Below are 13,450 nucleotides of genomic sequence, written 5' to 3'. Positions count from 1 at the left end.
ACAATACTTAAACCTTAAACAGTGCTTCAAGTTTGCATTAACTGGCTAATCCTTGATCATTTAGCTTTAACTTTATATCTCACTGAAATATTAGTGTATTTCTGTTATGTTTTATCTGCACTTCATTTTTTTGTATGGAAAGACTTTAAACCAATCCACACTTGACAAATAAATAGGTATAAGTGACTTTTGCATTTCTGGATTGCAGTAACAGTAATTTTGGCACCTCATACAAAACAGAACCATCTATACACAGTCACAGGTGAGAAACGTATTCAGGCAGGTTTTTATTGTTAACTAAGAAAAATTAATGAACCTCAAACAATCTTTGGTACCTACAACATGCATTACCTGTAACTCTTTTGCATCTGGATCCGGTCCTTATGGCGGAACTAAAAGACAGAGCGCAAGTTTCCACACGGACTCGCACTGCTTGTGATTCTCCTGCACCGTGGTTTCTCTTTATGGATGTTTTGTGTAAAGTTTGGTAACGGTGGATTGATAAGAGTCTGTTCTTCCAGCAGAAACAACCCGCGCCACTGCGCATTGATCTGATCCGGTAAAACAAGGAGTGCATTCGTTCAGTACAGCAGTGCCGCTTTCAGCCACAGTCTGCACACCTCTGCACTGTTGATTCATAAATGCCGTCTTGCTTTCTCTGCTGTGTGAATTTATGCACTTATTCATTCTTATGCCAGCCAAATATTTAGTCTGATCGTGGTGTTTTGCACGACTGCATGAGGCCTGCTTTTACCTGTTTTTAATACAACAGTGTGATCACAGGAAATGCACTCTCTGTACTGTTATTTATTTATGTTTTTTTTTTATTTGTCTTTATTTACAGTACTGTATATCGATTTTGGACCCACCCCTCGGTTTTTTTTTTAATCTTCATTATTATTAATATTATTTATATATTTTGCTAGTGAAATGGGAAATAGGTAGAGCGATTAATTGAAACACCTGGATGTAAATGCAGCGTATAAGGCAACGGTGGAGTTTGTAAAATCTAATGAGCGTGAAAGTCAATATTTTTTATTCTTCTATCTTAATTCTTCAGCACACCCTGAACTCTTTCGGCAAGCGTTCTTGTCTTTTCTTTAAACAGTCTTCAGAAACAAACACTCAAAGCTCTTCTTTTAATGCTGGCTGCATTTTGTTCTATTTTCTCTCAAATTGATCCCACACTGCTTCAATAATGTTGAGGTCCAGGCTCTAGGAAGGCCAATTAATGTCCTTTATTGCGTGTTTTTATATCCAGGTATACTTTTACTGTAGTGTACTGACAGTGTGTTTAGGATCATTGTCATGCGGAACAAAAAGAAGCTGATGTCAATCGGATGATTTCCAGATGGTATTGCATGCTGGATCGAAATCTGATGGTATTTTTCTCCGTTCATAATTCCATCCGTGTTGACAAGATACCTGACACTACTGAAATGCTGCCTCAAACCACTGCAGAGCCTCCACTGTGTTTTACAGATGCTGTAGATACTCACTGACTTCTTCTCTACACAGACCTGTTGCCACTGATTTTCAGTACAGTTCCTGTGTATTTTTTTTCTTCCTATTTCCCTTCCTCAAGAATGGCTTCGTGACAGCCACCCTTAGGCTGAGACCATTTATGATGAGGCTTGAGTGAACACAGTGAATAGATGGATCACCCGAGGGTCCAGATACATTTCTCGGGGCCTGTGTCTGGCCTTTTTCTGTTTTTCCTGGGTTTTTTTTTTTTTAATTTTTTTTAAGGGATTTATTTTTAGATACTGTTCGTCTACTGCAAATAGAATTATAGACCTGCTACTTCTTCTTTTATCCTCCCCTTGTCCAGTTTCCTCATTTTTCTTTAAGAACACTCTGCACACTATGCTGAGATATCCCAGGTTTTTGGGTAATAGTTCTTTGGAATAGTTCTTGTTCATGAAATAATACTATTTCATGCCTGTCAAGCTGCTATCTTTGGCATTTTTTATAGATTAAACTAAAGAAATGGGAGTAAATTCTGTGTTTTTGTGAATAGGTGGCAGTAACAAAGTGCTGAAAGATACAGTTTAATATTTGTTCTATTGCTAAGTTGTTTGTAATGTGTAGATACAGCATTCGCTCATTCCTTAAATTATGTGCTCTTATGTGCTTAAGTGACTCATGGATCAGTCGCTTAACCATTCCTCTAAGCATGGTCAGGTACAAAGACTGGATGAAGAAGAGTGAAAAACAAAAACTTTAAAACACCTTTAGAGAGTCTGGAGGAGTATTGCTCAATTCGTAAAAAATTACAAGGGGGTTTGGCTCCATTGGAAGCAAAATATAAAGAAATCAGGGATGGCTCAAGAATTTTGCCCAGTAGTGTAGATAAGGCAAAATAAAGACTCTTGCTCAGTTGCAAACCATTGTCATTGTCAGTAATGATTCCCACTAGATTTCTAAAATTCTTTAAGCTTCACTTGAAATTGTATAATTACTGCCAATTTCATAGATTATATGTTTATAAAGGAAGATCAAAGTGGATGTTTCAGCTATTTGTGTCTCTGTGTGTGACATAGACTTGGCTTCTCTGTTTTTATGATTCAGGCATGTCTCAGGACAGTCAGCACGGCAAGTGGACCATCTCCAGCAGTGATGATGATGACGATGAGGCTCTTCCTCCTTCAGGGACTGCAACATCTGGTTCCCGTCAACCCACTGAGTCCAGTCACAGTTCCTACCGATCTGCTACTCCATCACCACCCGTGGAGGTGAAACCAGAGCCGGCCAAACCACCGGTGTCCTCTCTCGCTGTTGGCTCAGAAGCCAGGCAGTCAGCCGCTAAGAACCAGTTAAATCCAGTGAAGTATGAAACCAGCCCTTCACTGGCTGGAAAACGCAAGAAAGTGGCATCAGATAGCACGGGCTGGGCTCTCTCTGATAGTGATGAAGATGATGGAGAGGTGAAGGGAAAGAGTCTGAGTGACTTGCCAAAGAAGGCGCCTCCAAACCCCAAAACAAAGAAGCCAAAGGTGGAGAGCGAGCGTCCTCCAAGTCCTCACGGCCGACTTTACTACATCGATGAGCCCGATGACTTCTTTGAATCTCATCTTCCTCCACTAAACGACACCTACAGGTTTTACCTCAACAAAGTCACAGGACTGGAAAAGAAGTACAACAATGGCGCTCTGCATATCCGGGGTGAGTTTAGAAAGAACAAAGCTTCAGACACTGGTGAAGAGACAGGTTACCGGTTAGAGCTTTCAAACTAGCAGGGAAAGTTTTTTTTATTTCATTTTATTACCTTCACCAAAGAGCTTATGTGATTGGTTTGTTTTTCCCCTCTGTTTGTTAGCAGGTTTACTCAGACAGTTATGGATTTATTTGAAAAAGTTTAGGAGTGGATGCAATAACTTTTTTGAACCTTTCTTTACCATGGTGAGATGGTATTTTTTTTATATACATATCAAATGGAAATAGGAAAAATTAAAAACCATTGTCTCGATGTTTTCAATGACATAATCACAAACTAATCCACAACCACATACTTCTGGATCCAAGGACTTAGTTCTTGCATTCTGTGGTGAGAATTTCATGGCTGTGTGGCAGTATGTAGACTCAAACTAGTCTTGTTTGTGTGTCAGTTCCAATTCACAAAAATGACCATTTTAAAGCGCTTTATCCTTTGTGGTGAAGACCTTAGAGTAATGTAGCGAGAAGTCCAGTTATCCCATTTCAGCAGTCATTTGCAAACATCAGGGAGATAAAACATCTTCCCTTTTTAAAAGGAAGCAACATCTGGCAGACCCAAGAGAGCAGCCATCTGCTAAGTGACCAATTCTTTGTCAAAGGCACAACGAACAATGCTACGAGCAAAGGAAAACAACAAAAAAGGGAAACTGGCAGTTATATTTGCCATTTGCGGCTCAGCTCTTGAAACCTTGGTTTTAGTTTCACTTCCCCTGTTTTTGTGATTTCCCCTTGGAAATGTCTCTGCTGCAACCTCCTCAGGCTTAATGGTTTGGCTTTAACTTATAATCCAAACTTTTTTTCCTTTTATTTAGACATTCTTTCCCCATTATTTGGCACCTTGAAAGAATCGGTTCAGGTGAGTAAAAATAATTATGCCTTCTTTTTTTTTTCCACAGATGTTTTTATTTTAAACAACAGTGATAAAACAAACAAAAAGCAACAACAATCTATCCCTGATAGTTCACACATGGCAATCCACTTTCTCAAAAGAAAAGTCCACTCAGAAAAAAGGGCAGCAAATCAAAAAAATGCATGTCTGCTTGACTTCCTGTTAAATTCACATCTCCTACAAAACTCCAAAAAAGCCTCAAAAACATTTTTTTTTTAAAAATGTTTACCTTTCTGTACATATGTTATTCTTTCTAGTGAAAGGTTGGAAATCATTTCTCTCATCCACTGTGTTCAGACCGAAACAGAGATTACTGGGCTTCTGAAAAATTTTACCCCTGTGTATTTTCCAAATCACTTTCCCTTGACCTCAGTGGAAAATGAAGTCCAGGGAAGATGTGTGGGGGAGAATTCATAAGGAGTTGGGGGGGAAAAACAACTGTGGTGATCAGAGAATCCAACTGCGCTTACAAAAACCTGCTTAATAATATGACAGTAGGTGTTGTGGAAGAAACAGGCTATAAAGTGAAATGAAATGTTTGCCACGTTGAGATTATTTGCTCATCCTGTCCACTCCTGTTTTCACATCCCAGTGGGATGGTTCCAGTGTAACTCCTGTTTTTATTAAAGCTTCCTTCAGACTTCCTGTGAAGTCTGAAGTCAAAATATTGCACTGCATTAGCTGAGGGCAGAACTAATGCACTTTAAATATAATAGAAAGTATATCTTATTATTATATATAAAAATCTACGCTCTTGACGCAAGATCATAACTTCTTGAGAAGCAGATTTTATTACAGCAGCTTAATGTTCATAGCTCACCTGTGGGTTTAACAGGCTGCCGTTAAAGGCTTAAAACATATCAGCAGTTTATGAACAAAACTGAAAACACACTATTAATTTCTATCTAGGTCACCAACATAACTTATCAGTCATGCTGGTGACTGATGGTAAATTGTGAAATGATGTTATCCTCTATCCTTTCATAAGCGATGGTCCAGTGTGTTCTTTGCCTAAGGAGCTGATAAAGGAGGTGTTGACACACATTTCTTAAGCTCTTAGAAAATGCAACTGGCTCTTAATGCCTTCAGATGTATGCCTCATGTAACTCAGTTAGGATCCTTCCTAAACAAACCCGATTAGCCAACCACAGCCCTGGTCTCCAGACTGTGTATGCGGTAATTCATCATGGAGATGAAATATGTGGTAAACAGCAGCTGTTGGATGGGTTACAATAAAACATGCGACAGATCCCTAAGGATGAATTTGATGACTTTACTTTTCATGTGTCAGGTGAAAAACTTTGCAAAGAAGTAAAAGTATGGCTATAAACTCCACTCTCTTTCTTTATAGTTTAACTATTGCTTTGATATTGCCTGGATGGTGAAGCAGTACCCATCAGAGTTTAGGTAAGTTCTGCTTCTTCTTTCCTGTCACTGTACTATAACTCCCAGATCTCAGGTCTGATGATGTCCATATTTAAAAAAACGTTATTAACTTAAAAATCACAGTAAAATGAGAGGAATGAGTCAGACCATTGAGCAGTGAAAGGTACACTGGGGTGGACGAAGGTAATGGTGCAGGGAAAGCTAAACTCTGTGTTTATGTTTTCAGGGATCGCCCAGTTCTGATCGTACATGGTGATAAGAGGGAGGCCAAAGCTCGACTCATCCAGCAGGCTCAGCCCTTTCCACATGTGCGCTTCTGCCAGGTACAGGCTGGCCCACACAGGAAACAGCTGTTTATCAAAGGGAAATGGTTGATATTATGTCCACTTTGGATTGCCGTTTAGGTTGAGCTAATGTTTTTATTTGTAATAATTTTTTAATTTTCGCAGGCCAAGCTGGACATTGCTTTTGGAACTCACCATACGTAAGCATTGTTGATGTCTAAAAGGGGTGCTGAGAGCAATCTAAAGCCTTAGGCTTTGGATCACCTATCTACACTCCATTTCAAACTGTTTTTTTTCCAATGTCTATGACATTATACAGAGCCAGGTTGTAAGCATAGAAGCCCCACACAGCTGCTGTGCTTTTGTTTGTGAGGAAAAATCAATAAGAAGAAAGTTGTTTTAAAGAGGAAAGAGCTAAAACCGTTTGTTTTATACACAAAATGAATGTGAGTCATGCAAAGCTACCCTAGAAGAATAAAATAAAACATTTAAGCATAAAAAATTTAGATTGACTTTTTATGCTCATTTACATCTGTAAATGAGCATAAAAAGTCAATCTAAATTTATTGACTACAAACTAGCATGACTGTTATGTAACCATATCAGGCTTTGCATCATTGTTGTCATTTTGGCTGTTTTCTTGTCAGAAATTGTATTAAATTCTATTCTATGTGGTATTAAAAGCTCTGCGATAAACACTAAAGTAAAGATGGTGTGAGATATGATGATGTGAAAGACCGATAAAGTCATACAGAAAAAAAATACTTTAAGTCATTGCTGCTGAAAGTGGTTTTACAAGCTACTTAATCAGGGCGTGACTTTTCACAAGACTGCAAACAGTCCATTGAAACTATGTTTACGTTTATATGATCCACATTGCAGATATTACAGGCCTTTTAGCTTGCTCTTTGTTGTATTGTATTGCTGTGTGTCATCAGGAAAATGATGTTGCTGTGGTATGAGGAAGGCTTCAGAGTCATCATTTTGACCTCTAATCTCATCAGAGCTGACTGGTACCAGAAAACACAAGGGTACGTCTATTCTTTATTTATTGTTGTCGTTGTGGTTTGTTTGTCTGTTATCAAGGACATGGGAAGACTACCAAGCCAAATTTGATGCAGCTTGGTAGCAATGTGGTTTATCGCCAGAGAAAAAGAGCCCTTCTAGTTCAAGAAGGGTTTGGAGTCTGCAAGTTAGACTACTAGCCCTACTTCTTATGAGCCACTTTAAAAGTATAGAGACTCATAAATAATAATCATATTGTGATTAAATGTTTCGCTTGGTTGTGAAAATGTCCTTAAATCAGTTTTTCCCAACCTAGGATGTGGATGAGCCCTCTGTTCCCTCGGTTACCAAAGGAAAGCAGTGCAAGCGCTGGTGAGTCGCCCACCTTCTTTAAGAGGGACCTGCTGGAGTATCTGGCATCGTACCGCGCTCCAGAACTTGAAGAATGGATCCAGAGAATCAAAGAGCATGACCTGTCAGAGACCAGGTATACACAAGATGCTCTTCTGTATTTCATGGTTGTAACAAGTGGCTATTTGAGTTACTGATGCCTTTTTACCAACTCAAAGCAGTCTGGGGTCTTTCTGCTCTGACCTCTAGCACCAACAAGGCTTTTTTTTTTTTAAACTGCCAGTCACTGGATATTTTTTTTCATTTTTGGATCATTCTCTATAAAGCTGAAAAAGATGGCTGTGAGGGAAAATCCCAGTAGAGCAGCAGTTTGTGAAATAAATGAAATGAAGTGGCTGGGAGTATAAGTTTAATTTTTATTATAAGTAGTTTAAGTTTTGGTTTCTGTAACGAAGAAGCTTCCTAGCTCTGACAATGTATCCGATCTTATCTTATACCCTCTTATCTTATTTTTTGAAATGCAAAGAGACAGAACAATATAATCAGTGCAATAACGCCCGGATTACAGTTTGTTCTACCTTTGTCTTCTGTTATCAGGGTATATTTAGTTGGCTCAACCCCAGGAAGATATGTAGGTTCAGATATGGAGCGCTGGGGCCACCTGAGGCTGAGGAAGGTAAAGATTTCCCTTCAACTTTACTGTGTGACTATATCACCACTGAGGTGTTGCTTTTAAAAAGTTGGGTTATAATGTAGAGAGAATAGATAATTTTCTGCAAAATGCAAATGATTAGAAGGAAAATGGCTAAAATATGCAAAACATATGACTGGATTTTCCCTTCTTCTGTTTTTTTGTTTGTTTGTTTTTAAGCTGTTGTACAAGCACACAAATCCTATTCCTGGCGAGGAAAGGTGGCCAGTGATTGGCCAGTTTTCCAGCATCGGCTCTATGGGATTGGATAAATCTAAGTGGTTGGCGGGGGAATTTCAGCGCACCCTGACCACACTAGGGAAATCCTCTCTTCGCCCAGACCCTCCTATGCACTTGGTCTGTCCAACTACAACAAAGATAATGCTGTTTGCTGCATGATCAGATTTAAAAGAACTGTCTGCTGATGTAGTCACTGAGTTTATTAAGACAGGAAACTTTTTCACTCAGGTTTTCAGACTTTTTTTTCCTTATATATTTGAAAACTTTAGCACTAAATACTCAATCAAGCAGTTGCCCACTTCGTATATATTCAGGGTTTTGTTGTTCCACTCTTACTTCCAGTCGTTCCTTTTGTTAGAAAACTTTGAGAAGATATTTCTCCAGCTTGCATTATTGAGCCACTTAGCTTTATGACTTTTGTGTTCTTTAGCATTAATAATTACTAGGCAATTGCTATGTTTGACAACAGTTTATTAAAAGTTACAAAGCTCTATATTTCTAAAACAAGTTTTTTAATGGGACCTTCTTTTGCAGCTTTATCCATCAGTAGAAGATGTGAGGACGAGTTTAGAGGGATATCCAGGTAAATATTCTTTTTACTCACATTTCAAATACAGTATAATTCATTTAAAAACAAAACTTTTTCAGAATACTTTTAATTTTAGTATTTTCAATTTGCGCTTTTAAATATTTCTGTTTTTGTTATTGTGAATTTACTTGTAATCTAAACATGTTTGTCCTCCAGCTGGAGGCTCTCTTCCCTACAGTATCCAGACAGCTCAGAAACAACTTTGGCTCCATTCTTACTTTCAGTAAGTTCTACCAAAGCAAAATTCAGTCCTGCTGTTAGGGTGCAGCAGTAATCAGTCACTTCTAGTGTGCAAGTATGATTGCAGTCCCCCCCCCCCCCCCTTTTTTTTTTTTTTTTGTTCATTGTCACATCTGTTTTTAACACAGAATCTTTCAGGTTGATCACAAATCAGAACAAATCAGTAAATAAAAGCAAAAAAACAAACACAGCTCAGAAGAATCAGAGAAGTTCAGGAGCACCAGAACGAAAGCAAATAGTGCAGCTGATTCCAAATAACTCACTGCACATACCAGTTTAAATAAACAGTTGGCTTGGACTAAAGAATTATCTAAGATGATCAGCTTGTATCTAATTTCAGTGTGCATATGGGACCACAATTTATTACTGTAGCACAAACACAACAGATGGCAACTACAGTGTTGAAGAACATCGGGGAGAAATTAAAACAGATGAACAGACTGAGGTGCTTAAAAACAGTTTTAATAATTTAACATTACTAAACTCTTTAAACAAATGAGAAACATTTAAACCCAATATTTGATCTAAAGACGTGGTCAATACTGCACACAAATCATAATCTTGAAGTTGGGGCTAGTCTGAAATTTGGTAGTGGAAAAGTTTTTTAGTTGAGATTTTAATGAGGTGGAAAGCCTGAAGTCTAGAAGTTTCAGAGCTGCTGCTGAGCAGCTGTACTTTAAGAGCAGTGATCAGCTAACACAGCTAAATGACCAGAGTTATAATGGTTTTTCAGGTCTAGCAGAAACGCTGGGATTTGCCTATTAAGGCAATTATTGAGATGTGAGAAAATGTATTTAGATTAGGCATAACATAACATTCCCAAAAACAGGAAAAACATTGAAGTGATGGCCACATATGGTTTGTTCTGTTATCTTTTGGGTTATATTTGTTATTCCATGCATGAGGTGGGCCGTAACTAGGCCTTGACTTTTGCTTCTTGGCGTTCTCTGTATGTTTTAGAACAGCGGTCCCCAACCTTTTTTGCGCCACAAACCGGTTTATGTCCAACAATATTTTCATGGACCGGCCTTTAAGGTGTCGCGGATAAATACAACAAAATAAAACCAGTTCCTGTATCCAAAAGAGTTTGGTACAGTTTGCACACATCTTTTAAGTGATCCGTGGATTCTTGTGTGTGGCTGTTTTTAGCCGCTGGAAGGCAGAAGCAACAGGGAGGAGTCACGCCATGCCACATATCAAGACATACATGAGGGCATCTCAAGATTACTCTCAGCTTGCCTGGTTCCTTGTCACAAGGTTTGTGTTAGTGTGTGTCTTTGCATCTGTTCTTTTATTTCTTATATAGCATTTACTGCTAAAACAGGCAGAATTACATTTTCATGCAAGACTAGAAATACGCTTTTCTTGTGGGTTGCAGAATTAAGAGTTGTATGCGTTTATAGTTATCTTTTCCTGTGTTTATATAATTAGTAATACAACTATGTGTTTGATAAAATTAGTTGTTCTGTTTTCTATAATCAGTGATAACATATTCTTGTGTAATGGTTGCATTTTGTGTTGTATTATTGTGTTTGGCATTAGTCTGATCATTTCCTGGTCGCCTGAGCTGTAATAAAAAGTTTCACTTTGTGTCTTTGGTGGGTTTCAGTGCGAATCTCTCCAAGGCAGCATGGGGTGCGCTAGAGAAGAACAACACTCAGATGATGGTGCGTTCGTATGAGCTGGGAGTCCTCTATCTGCCGTCCGCCTTTGTAAGAGCAACATACAATTTAATTGTGAAGAAAAAATTTTCTATTGCCTTTATCATTATTATAAAAGACGTGATGTGTAGTAACATGATGGATGTCTCCCTACAGGGCATGAAGACATTCTCTGTTGACAGAAATCCATTTCCGGTCTCTGCGTCCTTCTCGGGTTTCCCTGTGCCGTTCGATCTCCCCCCTACATCCTACACTACTAAAGGTACAGGGTGTTTTCTGGCTTTGGAACCAGACTCCAGGAACTGTAGTTTTCAATACTTCAACGTTGACGTATTTGTTTTTAGTCCTAGAGGTTTTTGCGTGTTTTCATCCACATTAATAGTTTCTGAAAACACTATCAGTATGGATCTAGCACCCACCAGTCCTGGCTCTATGTCCTGCATAATGTTCCTTTTTATCTGGTAAATCAAAGTATCAACACTTTGAATTTTACTTCACTCTTTTCCTTCTTTGCTCTCAGATCAGCCTTGGATCTGGAACATTCCTTACAGCCAGGCTCCCGACACACATGGCAACATCTGGGTTCCCTCCTGATCACACGCACACACGTCTCATTTGAAAGTCTGCTGTCTGTACCTGTTAGTTACTGTGTTTAGTTGTTAGTGGTCATTAACATTTTTCTAAATATTTTTATACTGTACCATATACTCATATGATTTCTACCAATAAATAAAATATTGTTAGATTTGTGTATTTGCAATGTCAGTTGTTGTTTTTCAGCATTAGAATAAGATTTAAACATAAGAGGTTGCTCTCAAATAGCTTGAGTTATAAATCTTCATATCTAATTCCAATTTAGAATCCCAGGAGAGGTCTGATGTGATCTTATTTTGGCATAATGGGCGAGGTTCTGTGTAAATTTACTTAATTTAAAGTGACAGCTCTGTATGAAACATCCCTTTTAAGTGAAACCTGTTGCACAGATTCATAAATGTTCAAGATATAAGTTTGTTTGCTTCGTAATATCATAAAGGATAAAGCTTGTATAGGATTTGGGGAGAACATTAATGGCTCGTGTTTTTTGTTTTTAATCGCAGATCTGCACGCATTCCTATTCTTGGTGGTCGGGATTTACAGCACTTTGTGGGTTTTTTTTTACTATCAGGTTAATGATTATATCCATATATGTACCCCTTGGGGTAAATTAATTACTGATTAAGCAGTTTGAAAGAGCCACAACCACATTTTCTCTCTTTAACTTGGGTAAGTTCATCTCAGCAAGATGGCTTTTTTTCATGTGTTTTAATGTTAGCTCGCTACATATTTACACTGGTTAGAATTAAACATATTTACCAGAAACCTCAAATTAGCACCTATACAAATACAGTATGTTTTTCCCTAGATCTTTAAAAACCCAGGGTGCATTAAAAAGCAACTATTCATTGCTGTCTGAATACCCTTTTTTTCTTAACCTAGCTTCAACAGCTCTTTCCAACATCGTCTCATCATCTTCATCCCACAGTAAATATTACAGCTCTGCACATCTTTTCCAGCATCGGACACTTCCTCTCCATTCCTGGGGAAGAAGTGTCTTGGGGAGTAAGGCATCTCCTCACTCTCCAAGATTGCGTTAAGTGATCTGGTCAAAGATGTCTGCTCTCTCTTCAAGACATCTCAATACCTTCACAGGTATGTCACCTGGACCAAGTGCCTTTCTACTCTTCATCCTCTTCATATCTGCCCTTCTTTCTAATTCTCTATAATTCCTGATCCTTTGTCCAGGCTTCTCTCTCTCTCTTTCTTCATTCATAAGCTCCTCAGAGTACTCCTTCCATCTTTTCAAGACACGCTCTCCATTTGTTAGTACATTTCCATCTCTATTAGGCTGCACATCCTTTCCAATTCAATCTTTCTGCTTAGTCTGTAGATCCATGTTCTTTATATTTGTAATAAGTTTCCTAAACGAGTTAATGCATACGCTACACCTGTAAATTCACACAATGAGTATCTGGTCTGAATTAGGAGTTAAATTAGGATTCGGTGTATAAAAAGTTATTTTACAGCTTAGAAACAATTGCAATTGGGAATGTAAACATTGGGATGTACTCCCTAGTGTGTAAACAGAACAAGAAGCAAGATTGTACTTTCAGCTTCTACTGGGTTTCAAATTTCTTCTTCATTTTTTGTCTCGCCACAGTGGATCAGCTACCTCCACCCTATCCATAGCATTCTCCTCTGTCACATCAGACTACATCCTTCACTACATCCATGAACCTGCCCTCTAGTCATCCTCTTTTCTTTCTCCTGCTGCCTGGCAGCTCCACCTTCAACATCTCTTTTATCCAGTTTATTCACTCTTCCTGCTCTGTACATGTTCAAGGCATCTCAGCCTTGCCTCTTTAACTTTGTCTCCAAGCAGCTCAACCTGTCAGTCTGACATACTCATTTCTAATTTTGTCCCTCCCGATCACGCCAAGGGAAAACCTTAGCATCTTCAACTCCTGCCACCTCCTGTCTTTTTGTTAGTGGTACTGTCTCCAAACCATACATCATAGCAGCTCTCATTACCATCTTGTAAACCTTCCCTTTCACTCTTCTGTCACACCCACTCCACCCTGCCTGCACTCTCTTCTTCACCTATCTTGTGGATTGTCTGTTGCTTTGTGTTGCTTGGTTTTATGTTTAGAAAGATTAATAAAGTTACTGGTTAAACTACATAACATAGGGGGAAATATAGCATAACTTCTCACCCGTGTGAAGGTGAACAAGAACAAATGTGAGTGCAGTTCTTAAATAAGGTGTGAGACATACTGCAATGGGAAGGGAAAGGGGAGGGAGGGAAAGCAAAGAAATGCAGTGTGAGGAAAAAAGGAATCTGAAACTACACAAACAGCAATG

At 38.6% G+C, this 13,450-nt stretch overlaps 1 protein-coding gene across 1 annotated transcript; it reads left to right on the top strand.

Moving 5' to 3' along the window:
• The first annotated feature begins 431 nt into the window (after positions 1–431).
• Positions 432–11,519, top strand: tdp1 (tyrosyl-DNA phosphodiesterase 1). Its single transcript, XM_063468498.1, has 16 exons — positions 432–559; positions 2,572–3,165; positions 4,029–4,072; positions 5,457–5,512; positions 5,718–5,814; positions 5,941–5,975; positions 6,714–6,806; positions 7,097–7,267; positions 7,729–7,807; positions 8,003–8,179; positions 8,597–8,645; positions 8,808–8,874; positions 10,041–10,148; positions 10,501–10,603; positions 10,709–10,814; positions 11,073–11,519. Exons 2-16 carry the CDS (start codon positions 2,574–2,576, stop codon positions 11,144–11,146), a joined length of 1,851 nt encoding a protein of 616 aa, XP_063324568.1. The 5' UTR covers positions 432–559; positions 2,572–2,573; the 3' UTR covers positions 11,147–11,519.
• The last annotated feature ends 1,931 nt before the right edge of the window (positions 11,520–13,450 follow it).

The sequence above is a fragment of the Pelmatolapia mariae genome, linkage group LG1, assembly GCF_036321145.2.
Source record: "Pelmatolapia mariae isolate MD_Pm_ZW linkage group LG1, Pm_UMD_F_2, whole genome shotgun sequence".
Classification (NCBI taxonomy): Eukaryota; Metazoa; Chordata; class Actinopteri; order Cichliformes; family Cichlidae; genus Pelmatolapia; species Pelmatolapia mariae.
Note: the sequence above shows the minus strand (reverse complement) of the source record. Positions and strands in the feature narration are given on the sequence as shown.

Excerpts from the sequence above, each read along its gene's own strand:
- tdp1 (XM_063468498.1), top strand. The coding sequence starts at position 2,574 with ATGTCTCAGGACAGTCAGCACGGCAAGTGGACCATCTCCAGCAGTGAT. Across the intron at positions 5,976-6,713 it reads GCTTTTGGAACTCACCATAC|GAAAATGATGTTGCTGTGGT; the intron begins GTAAGCATTGTT and ends GTGTGTCATCAG. Across the intron at positions 8,180-8,596 it reads CAGACCCTCCTATGCACTTG|CTTTATCCATCAGTAGAAGA; the intron begins GTCTGTCCAACT and ends CTTCTTTTGCAG.